Below are 11,653 nucleotides of genomic sequence, written 5' to 3' on the forward strand. Positions count from 1 at the left end.
CCACAAGGAACACTTCCCCCCAAATATCCCAGCTAAACTGGCTCTCTCAGTTTCAAGCCATTCCTCCTTCCCCTATCCCTCCATGCCCACATCAAAAGCCCCTCACAGATATCTTCCACCAAGCACAAAATTCCAGAGGATCTGGTGGCAGCCTGTTATTCCATTCCCTATTGGAATAATAATAATAATAATCATCATCATCATCATCATCGTAATCGTAATCATAATCAATAATAAAAATGTATATATAATGTAGAATAAATGTAATAATGTAGATAAAAATAATATATATATACAAATAATATGCTAAAATTATTTGTATCATTTATAGACATGATAATGTATATATGGATAATATATAAAAATTATATATAATTTATATACATAATGAATATAAAATAATACTGTATTTAGAAATTATATATATAATTTATATGCATAATAATGTATAATAATATAATATATATAATAAGGCATATACAAATAATAAATTCTGTACAAATAATACTTATAAATTATATATATATATATATATATATAAAATTTAAATACATAATAATGTATATAGAAATAATAATGTCTATTAAAAGAATACTGCTGGAGAGGTCCCTGCCGCACCAGAGCTGCCCCCAGGCCACCCCAGCTGTGCAGAGTGAGGCCAAGTGCCACAGGCAGCATCCCAGTGGCACTGGGAAGCAGGAGACAGGGAATGGCAACCAGGGAATGGCAGAAATGGCAGAAAAGAAGCAAAGCAGAGGCCAGGGAATGCTGGAGTGACACGGGAAGGGAGCAGAAACCCAGCCCTGCTGCTCCTGGCCCTGCAGTGCAGTTTGATGCGCAAACTCCACAGAAGAGCCTGGAATGAGGCTGTCCCACACAATGTGCACCTGCACTGTACATCGAGAACAGATTTCTTCACAATTCCAAAGAATCCCAAATTAACGCCCTCCATCACTAAATATTTGAATCACTATATCCCTTTCCCTGCTTATTTTTCCTCCTCTTCACCCTGACTTTTCAGGCCCTGTGAAGCCACCAGACAACACACACACACCCCAAGCAGGTCTGAGGTTTCCAAGGAGCCCTCCCAGAGCAGCTCTGCATTCATTTCGTCCCCACCCCACATCTTCCCTTCCCAAAATAGCTGCTGCACCTTTGCTCCTCCAGGAGAAATCCACCATTCCAAGCACTGAACATCATGGTGATGGATGTTGGGTTTCATTTATTTTTGGAGGCTGAGATTCTATTCTTGGAAAGGTAGGAAAAAGCAGCATTTCAAAGTCTGAGGTTGCAATTACCAGAATATACTTTTTTAAAAAAATGTATTTCTAGACTTTCAGCCAACCACTTGCTGAATAAATACATAAATAATGAAGGGGGAGGCAAAATTCTATTTATGTGACATCACAGTGAATCGATATTTTAAAATTCATGAGATTGAATTTCACACCAAATAAAAATAAACAACTGGTCATTTCTATTTCTATTAAACAAGTTATCTCCTATCATGGCTGTGTTGGGGTTGCTTTAATTTTGGCTTGGCAGGCAGCAGTTTTAATGGAAATACAGCATCACCAGTATGTCAGTATTTAAAATTTCAGGAACCAAACACAACTTTTGGAATAAAATTCTGTGTTCCCAGTGGTGAGCTCAGCACAGCAGAGGTTCCTCTCTGCCAAGAACAGCTGCATCACCATGAACTGAATTTAACAACTTCAAGACCATCAAGCACATCCATCAAAGCAGATACTGAAATGATCTAGGGATTGTAAAATATAACAGCAGCAGAATTCAAAGGGAAGGGCCAGAATAGGATAATTTATAATTCTAGCTTCCTTTCAGTCAAAAATAAAAAATTAAAGAGAAGATTTCTTGTTTTCTCCCATTGCACTAATGAGAAGCTTGGCTACTTAGTGCCATTAGGTTTGGGTTTGCAACCTCCACCTTGGTGAAGCTCATCTGAAGCTAAAAAACTCTCAGAAGTTCACAATTTCCATCCTCCTCCTGCAATGTATGTAAATAACAACTCTCTTCCATTTTTAAAATCAAAACCTCCTTCAAGGAGGACACGGGAGACTGTGTACCCAGGAATAAGAATTTCTAATTTTAATCACAGAGATCAAAGACTGAAATTTCCAGTTTAAAGCCAGCTGCCTGACCACAGCTGCCTACTGTGACAAACAAGCATCCTCAGTGCTTATTCCTGTCTGCCCCAAAAAGTGCAGTTTTCCCTCTAAAATGCTGTGTGCAGCTGAGCTCCACCAAACCAGAGCAAGGGAATAAATCCCACAGCACACCTGGCAGTCCTGGACAGCCACTGGCACAAGGAATCAAAGACAATTCTGAAATTCATATTCCAGACAATTCCTTGGGCAAAAAACGTGCCCAAGGAAGTCAAACTACCTACAGCTGTAGCTTATTTAAATTAAATATCCTTTCATTGTTAAAACTGCTAAGTGTATTAACCTCAAATTAAAAACACTTCTATTTTTATCCTTCTGTGCCTTCCATACCACTCAAAAATCCTGCCTCCAAAATGTTGGTTTGGCCTCTCTGGAATACACCTGTCCATGAGGGCTTGACCAGATTGTTGCCAACTGAAAACAGAGAATAGAGGGGGAAAAAATGGGGGGTTTGGTTTTGTTTTTTTTTTAGCTTCCAGTAACAAAATATGAACTGCAATTTAGGATCCGCTGAGTGGAAGTGGCTTTTCTTCCTCATTCCACACTCCTTGCAATGATGGGAGATCCTTCTTCTTTCTTGTTCTCCCATTAGCCTTTATCAAAAGTCAGAAATGCCACATGATTTCAACACAGGAGAAAAGAGGAAAGCCAATCTCTTAATTCACTGACCACAAACAAGGAAATAAAAATATCCAGGATGTGGCCTCCTCCTGCACCCACCTCCCACCAGCAGCTCCTCCTGGGCTGGTTTGCAATGGACAGGCAACCACTGAAAGCAAAATTTACTTTTTGGAGAATTTACTTCTGCTCCCACAAAATGCACGATTCCATAGCCACCCCAAGGAATCCACTGTAGGGTATTCCCAAAAAGCCCTCCTGGCTTCCAGCACATCCAACGCCTCAGCAGCCCAAAAAGCCTCACATAACTTATTTTTCTCTTCCAATACAAATCAATCATGACCATAATGCCAGTTCCCAGGTTTTGGGAAGCACCAGGAGCTGAGCCATCATCCCCCCCTGGAGCAATTCCACCTGACACAGCTCCAGGGATGGTCCCTGGGCAGGAGCAGCTCTGCTGGCACCCACAGCTCTGCTCACTGCAGCACTGCCTGACCAGTTCACCATCTCAGTGCCCAGTGCTGCCCTGACACTCCTGCCCCACACAGTTTGGGGCTCTGTTACAGACATATTTTATAAAAATTTTTTTTGCTAAATTTTTTTTTCCTTTGAGAAGCTTCATCTCTGTGTTTTGTTGTTTTAGAATGTGATTTAGAGAAGTGTTTATTTAGCATGTAAAATTGTTTTTACTTAATAACTAAAGATAGTTACTTCTCTTGAAGCTCTGAGCAGTCACAAAAATTTATTATCATTCTATTCTTTTCCAGCCTTCTGATGAAATCCTTTCTTCTATTCTTTTAGTACAGTTTTACTATATCATTTTCTTTTAATGTAATACATATCATAAAGTAATAAATCAACCTTCTAAAACATAGAAAATTCTCTCTCTTCCCTCGTCCTAAAACCCCTGCAAACACGTCCCCAGGGTTTGTCTGATGCGAGTCCTGAGGTGAAACACAGCCCAAAGGGAAATGTTTCTAATTGTTCCTGTGCTGAAAGGGAGAGAAGCAGGGTCTGAGCAGGGCCAGGGAGGTCACAGGAGCCCCTCAGCCCTTTGCTGTGGTACCACCTCATCATCTCTGCCAAGCTGAACTTATCTCCACATGCGCTTTGGTGTGAAATCCCCCAAAAACAGCACAAAAACAACCCTACCTGGGTGAACACACCAAAAATTCAGTTTAAGGCGTTGCAGCTCCTAGAAACTTTTATGGCAAAATCCAGATGTGTCTATTTTGAAGGGTTTTTTTCCCCTGGCCTCATTCCCACCTGTGACAAGCCAAAGTATAGCCAGAAATTCCTACAGCATCGCTGGGATATGTGCAGGAGAAGGTCAAAGCTGGACAGGGAGCACTGGCTAGACAGTTCTGCAGACATGCTGGAAGGAAAATTACAGTTTTTTATCCAAAAGGTGGAAGGGAGTTCAACTCAAACAGCCCAAGTTATGCAAATCTGTGAGCTCAGAGGCCAACAGCTCCACAAAAAGCTGTTTTTATCAGCTGCCCCTGGCTGGGAAGCTGCTAAAGGGAGATGTAACAGTTTGCTTTTACTAATTATTGTAATTGTGCAAATATACTTCTGCAAAATCTCTTGGGAGACTCTCCATGGAGGCAGTTGATAAAGTGACTCCATTAACACTTTTCCTGGGATTGGAAATGTGTGCTCCTGATTTGTGGCACCAGGATTGTTTCAAAAGCCAGCTCAGATTTTCACTGCTAAAGCAGACACATAATTTCATCCAGATTTCTGCACAGGGTAAGAACACACAGAGCACGAGATTCAAGCAATAACTTGGCTTATGTTTTATATCAGAAAAGGAAAATTTCCACAACAGACATTGCATAAGCAGTAGTGTTTTTATACTGTTCTCCATGGAAAAGAGAACACAAGGATATCCTTTCAGATTTCACTAACACTGCATGGTATTGAACAACAACGAGCTACAGGAAAATAGTGATTCAGGAGTGCAGGCTCTCTATATTTTTACACTTTATTCTGCATTAAACCTACAATACAAGAGCTATTAATCAAAACCTCAGCAAAATTTTTGACATAGAAAACAAAGATTGATGCATCAGCTAAGTCACTAAAATTGCAATTATTAAGTTATATTATTCATCCACAGAAAAAAAAATTAGAAAAAAAAAAAATCTAGTACTTTCCTATTCAGATGCATCAAAACAAATAATTCCTGGGCCATGATCCAACCTTTATCCAGGAAGTGTTGCCATTTCCAGGTTCACAGAGACCCAAGCTCAGGTAGCCCCAAGACCCAGTCCCAGCTCTGGAGTGTCCTAACAATGGAAATAAACAAAATTTGGGGTAATTCCTTAGAGCTGGGCAGTTCCATACAGGAGGGCAATGAACTGACAAGGCTCCAAGCATTTCTTGGCCAATTCCTCCCCAAAAACTGACAAACAACAAAAAAAAACCTGTTTACTCTTAATTCTCCCTTTTAATATACAGATATAAAAGAAAAACTGGGAAACACACACACAAGAAAACTACTTTTTTTTCCTTCCAATTCAAACATACCTTGCCTCTCGGAAAGAAGAGAATTTCTCAATGTTTTTTACAACAAAAATCAGGGTTTTTTTCTCCACATTGCCTGCCCAGGCTATGACAGGAGAGCAGCTTCTCAGGCACCAACCACTCCAAAAAAACCGAGTGCATTTCCCTGTGTGCCTTCCTTGTGTTATCAGCCCTGGCACAGCTGAGCTCCCCAAGCACCTCCCAGGAGATTTGGATTCCTGCTGGATCCTCGGGCACAGCTCATTATCTGCCAGCCCACCTTGCTGCTCCACAGCCCAACTTTTATCGGGCCGGGCCAGCTGCATTCCCGGTGTTTGAAGTGGAATGTCAGCCCTGGATGATGCCACAGCACTAAGGGTGCCCCGACCCTTTGAAGAGACGGCTCAAAGCCTAATTAAAAATTCAGCTTTGCTCTGCCCTTCCGCCAGGACCTCTCGCTGTCTTTTTGGAAATGTTTCATGGTAGGGAAAAAAAAGGAATATGTGTGGAAAAGGATAAAAAACTTGAGCTGCCAGAGAGCCTCGGATAAAGCTGCTGTAGCTGGACTCAAACTAAGGCACAATCATGGAAAACAGATGAGGGTTTGCTTTACTGGTTTCTGCTCTGTAATTATTACTACAGCACACACTACTGCCAAATAATATTAAAATAACCCAAAAAGGTACAATCGAACACTTAACAGCCTTCCTTACTTATGGGGACTTTTTTGTATTTCAGCTTCACAAGATGAAAATAATAGGAAAAATAAATAAATAAGCAGTTTTTTGTGATGAGAGTGCACAAGGTCCAGGTTTCAGAGCTGGAGGACGTGGGGTTTTACACCACTTGCTGTGCAAGTGCCTCACAGTCACCACAGATTTATTTATAAAGACCCATCAAAAGAAGTGGAGAAATGTGTGAAACCCCTGGTTTCAGAGATGGAGGACCACCATTCTGCCATTTAAACTGATCTGCAGGACAGCTCAAAATGGGATTTATTTCTTCTAAGCAGTAAATCCATTAGCCAGAAGACAATCCCATTAGAAAAAATAAACAATGCTGCATTCTGTCAGCACTCATTTTCAAAAAGATTGAATAAATGGACAGTTCTGGTGACTCCAACTCTTTGCCATTACCCAAAAATCCTCAAAGAATGTGGATTTTTCAGCTCATATAAACCCTTGGACATGTCTCTGTCTCTGTGTTTGCTTGTCTGAGCACAATCTGTTCTTCTTGAAAAACATATGGCCAGACATGCTATTAGGGAGAGAAATAAATAAATAATATGCTTGCCAATCAACCAGGAGAAGCCTGTACTAAGCTGTTATTTTACACATCACTGCATCACCTGATGTATTAATATATTATTGCTTGCACAGTATTAATATTAAAAATAAACAGGGAAAAAAGTGACCAGCTTTTTTTTCTTTTCAGATTCAAAATGCATTTTTTTAATTCCAGCCCCCAAGATCAGTAGCAGACAATGAGAAAGGGCTGTGCTTCCTTCTCAGAGTAGGAGCTAAGGATTAAGATGGCAGAGCTGCCCTCACAAATATTCGAGGCCCTCTGGGCCTACAACTTTTGCTACTCTCTGGCTGGAAACACCAACATGCATTTTGAGAGTTATAGAGGCATTTAATGCTTTCATCTTCAAAGCATTTCTTACTGCTTTCAACTCTGGCTGCAAGTATTACATCCCTGTTTTGGAGATGGAAACGTTACCTTGACCCACAACACCAAAAAATGTTCCTCACCTCACCCAGAGCGGATTCAGAGGGTTAAATCTCGCCAAAATCAAACCAACCACACACAAAAGTTCTGATTTATTCTTTTCCTGCCTTCACCTCCCAGCTAAAGAATTTCAGTTGTTTCAACCAACAACCTACCCTGTAATTTCAGCCAGGCCAGAGAAGCTGCGATCAGAGGAGCCAGGTAACAGCGATGGTGAAACTCCACCCGCAGCCCAGGTCATGCCACAACCACCAATTCAGCTATAATTTTAGTAAAAAAAGGCTCTTAACTTTTAATTAGTGCTGAGTGCCAGCTCTGCCCAGGAGCATATATTACAGGACTGTCACACAAGTAGTCATTGACCGAGCTGCAGCCCTTGGCAAGCCGTGCCATGGGATATTGAATTTGCTGAGGAATGACAAGAACACGGAGCTGAGACTGCACACTGCCTCCCAAGGATGCAGCCTGCTGCCAGAAGGGTTCCCTGGAATGACAGGGATGCTGCCAAAAACCAAAGGAACAGTTACAGGTGACAGTGGTACAGCACAAACCACAATCCTTCTCCAGCACCCTCCGTCCCGCAGGAGGGACAGGAAGGGAAGAGATTGTGGTGAGGATGTTCCCGCTTGATTTGGGAAATCACTTTGGGCAGAAACATAAACAGATCACCTCTGCTGCTCAGGGCAAAAACCCCTGTGAAGATGTGTATGTACACACCACTCACACCCCAGCATGTGGAAGGGAAGACACAGAATATTAAGACACAGCAGCATCATTAACTGGGGGTTTGGCAGAACTGTCAAACAAGGGGAACAATAATTAATCAGAGCAACAGAGAAAATCAGACAACTGATGAACTTTCAATATTTAACCACTCCTGGAGAAAGAGCACAGAGGCAGACACCCAGAACCCACACACACTGCAGAGCCCAGCATGTGTTCTCACTAAGGGAATCCCTGGTACGGTACAAACATGTATATTCTAATTGGAAATTTAAATAAGAAACTCTTAAGCTGCTGTTCAACGCATCCAGCAAATGATGCAACTCATGAGTTGTCACCTACACTGCATGATCCTCAGCTGCTCTAGGCAGTACCATTCAAGGAATAAATTTATAAATGAAACCAGAGCACTTGCATGGGCGAGGAAACAAAGCGCTCCCCAAAGGTGACAGTCAGACACTGCCCTCATGCAAGGCTCTGGAAATAGAAAGCAGCGGTGTGGGAGCCAAAATCAATTGTCACACTGGTGTGCCACCAGACACCTCTCTCATCCTCAGTCTGCCTGTAGCTTCAGCCTCTCTCCCGGCTGTACCTCACTCCTCCCAACAATGCAAAATGATGTGATTTTGGGAGAAACAGCCAGTCCTCAGTGCTGCTGGAGCCGTGCCACGAAGCACAGGCAGAAGGAGAAGGTGCCACAGCAAGGAGACACCATGCAGAGGAGAAGGAGCTGGTTCACAGCACCGCCAGCGCTCCCGCAGAAATCTGATTTATTTATTTCATATCCCACAGCTTCCATCACTCCCTGCTCCTTCTCACAGGCATTGAAGGCTCACAAATTCCATCCTTCTCCTCTTACCTCTGCCACTTGCTCCTCTGGTGTCCGCTCTGGAGTCTCCACCTCATCCTGCCTTCCTGCACTTAGAGAGGCTCTGTCCACACTTTCCTCTTTTCCCAGACTCAAAACACACCCAACCAACCTCTCACCTTCGCTCTTCTGAAGCATTCCCACCTGCTCCCACACTCATTGGATGCTTCCTGCCCACCTCCAGCTCAGACCAACCCTTCTTGCCAAGCCCTTCTGGTGACAGCACCTCCTGCCTGCGAGCAGGATGTGCAGATGTGGAGCCACAGCTGGCAAGGACCAGAGCGTGGGGAGAGCACGCAAGGGAAGCACTCAATCCTGCCACTTCCTCCTCTCTGGTTTATGAAGCAAATAAAACTAATGGCTGGATGTCAGCCCTTCCTCCCACCACCACAGCTTCCCCTCACCAGTCCTGATTTGGGGCCTGTCACCCTCTAAACCAGGACAACACCCTTGGATTTGTATCCACTTAAAGCACAGAACTGTTCTCACTCTCCTGCCAAAATCCCACACCTTTTTCTGTTTTCTCTGCAAACACAACCTGTCTGCATCATCCCAAGCATCCCCACCGTGGCACCTGGCACCAGGTGCTCACCACCACTCACCAACAGCCCTGAACACGCAGGAAAAAAGGAGAATCCTGTGCCAGCTACACCCATCCCTGCCTGAGCAGGCTTTGGAAATTTCAGCCCTAAAACCAAGTGAGAAGCACGGGCTGCAGTGACACATGTCATAACATTTTTTATTCTACTGTAGGAGGTCAGCAAAAAAAGCTTCTAAAATCAGGGGAGGTTTGTTCCCACCGGTTTTTAATCTTAAACAGCTGTAACAATGTTCCAGGGGGGAGCAAAGGACAGGCTGGGCATTAGCGTGATGAGAGTTGAGACAGTCAAAATATGAAGCATATAAAAATAGAGCTGAGTATGAAAAGGGTTTCAGTTTAACTACCAGTTCCACCACATTAAATTACTTGAGGGCCTTAAGTATCCAACTAATAGTAAACAGAATTTTGACATTATTTGCATCTCCGTGCACTGGCATCCAGATTGTTCCCGAGCTCGGATCATCGGTACAATTCTTGGAAAGAAAACCTGGCTCATCCCATGGTTAATTCTTGTAACAATGTATATTTCTATGAGCTGCTTTTTCAAATACAACATGCGTTGAGGTGATCGTATTATAATTTTTTTAACACCAGAAACGGATTTAGCAATGCAATTATACTGCCTTAATTTGCATTAACAGAGACTCCACCAAAGCAAAGGATTATGCTTATATCTTTTGAGGGGAAATACACACATGCGTATGCACGGCAGAAGGGGAAAAAAAGGACTTCCTTGAATTCAGTACATCAATAATGTACCTTGTTAAGTGAAGTCATTTAAATCCGCGTCTTCTCAGCATCAAGGACAAGAGACAGCTCAGTGTTTGCCCGGACAAAACGAGCCCTAGGAGGCCGCCCAGCACAATGATGGTCCAGAGGTGAGAGAATGCAGCCAGTTTAGAGAAGATAAAAGGCCATTTGGGTAGAGACCCCCGCTGATCCTATGAAAGTGTCTCCTTTTCAATCTGGGAGGCTTTTAAAACTGCATTTGCCACTGACCATACCTTCCCCTGAAAGCCGCCCGGGATCCGATTTCACTTTTTCCCTCCTCCAGAGAGGGTCGGCAGCCGCCGGCTGTAGCGCAGGTACCAGCGCTCCCTGCAAGTCCCACCAGCCCCCGGCAGAGCACCCGCAAACAGCACACAACTCCGGCAACGAGAACAGCCTTCCTCTGAATCCAGCATCCGAACAAACTCCTCCGGCCGCACTCTGGGGCCGGGAACCATCGCTTCCCCCGACTGCCCCGCAGCTCCTGCCCGCGGGATGCTCGGCCCGGGACCGGCTCGGCCCCGAGCCCCACGCCCGGAGCTGCCCCGGGGCACGGCGGGCTCAGCCCCGAGCCCCGGGCCCCTCCGCGGCTGCAGGAGGCGGTTTTGGCTACTCCTATTGTGTAAATGGCAAATAAAACTGAAGAAGAAACTGCCCGTACACCGCCGCTACGGCCCCGCTCGCCTTCGGGCGGGAGGCACTGCGGGGGAAGTGGGGCCGGAAAGAACCGGGGCTGAGGGAGCGGGGCCGGGGAGAGCCGGGGAGAGCCGGGGCCGGGGAGAGCTGGGGCTGAGGAGAACGGGGCCGGGGAGAACCGGGGAGAGCCGGGGCCGGGGAGAGCTGGCGCTGAGGGGAAGGGGGCCGGGAGAGCCGGGGCTGAGGGAGCGGGGCCGGAGAGAACCGGGGCTGAGGGGAACGGGGACTGGGCTGAAGGAGAGGGAGCGGGACCCGGGAGAGCGGAGGCTGAGCGGAGCTGGGGCTGAGGGGAACGGGGCTGAGGGACCGGGGCCGGAGGAAGCCGGGCAGCCCACGCAGGGGGGAGGGAAAGTTTGCGAAGAAGAAAAGAACCGATGAAGAAGAAAGAAAGAAAGGAATGGAGAGAGAATGGGCAAGGCAGGAATCGGGAAGAACGTGTGGAGGAAGGAGGGAAGGAAGGAGGGAGGGAAAACCAGGCGAGGCGCGGGCCGGGCCGTACCTGCATGGTGACGACCCTCAGCTCCTCGGTGGCGAGTTTCCTCATCTGGCTGGCCAGGACTTGCGCCTCGTCCAGGATGGAGAACTCCGCCTCGGCGGCGCCCAGCGCGCACAGCAGCGCCAGGCACAGGAGGCCGAGCGGCCCCCGGTCCCCCCGGGCAGGGGCAGCGGCGGCGGCGCGGGGCTGCAGCCGCCCGCCGCCCCGCGCCATGCTGGGGGAGCGCCGCGGGCAGCGCCGGCCGCGGGCAGCGCCTGCCCCGCTCAGGGGCCGCCCGCCATGCAGGGGACGGCGGCGGGCGCTGCCCCGCGCCCGGCTCCGCGCTCACGGCGCTCGGCGGGGCCCGCGCTCCGCGGCCCCGGCGCTGGAGAGACGGAGAGACGCAAACTGCGGCGCGGAGGAGGAGCGGGAGCGGCGGGGGCCGAGCGGAGGCGCCGCGGGCAGGGGAGGTGTCTGGGGCC

At 46.4% G+C, this 11,653-nt stretch overlaps 1 protein-coding gene across 2 annotated transcripts in view; it reads right to left on the reverse strand.

Moving 5' to 3' along the window:
- Positions 1 to 11,405, reverse strand: part of CACHD1 (cache domain containing 1) — an 87,838-nt gene extending 76,433 nt beyond the window's left edge. Inside the window, exon 1 of one of the 2 annotated variants that reach the window (XM_030953986.1) lies at positions 11,196 to 11,405. In XM_030953986.1, the coding sequence (XP_030809846.1) occupies positions 11,196 to 11,405 (210 nt within the window). Of the gene's footprint in view, positions 1 to 8,622; positions 8,760 to 11,195 lie in introns of those variants that run through there. The other variant, XM_030953987.1, reaches the window with a different exon arrangement.
- Between the last annotated feature and the right edge of the window lie 248 nt (positions 11,406 to 11,653).

This window comes from Camarhynchus parvulus, chromosome 8, assembly GCF_901933205.1.
Source record: "Camarhynchus parvulus chromosome 8, STF_HiC, whole genome shotgun sequence".
Classification (NCBI taxonomy): Eukaryota; Metazoa; Chordata; class Aves; order Passeriformes; family Thraupidae; genus Camarhynchus; species Camarhynchus parvulus.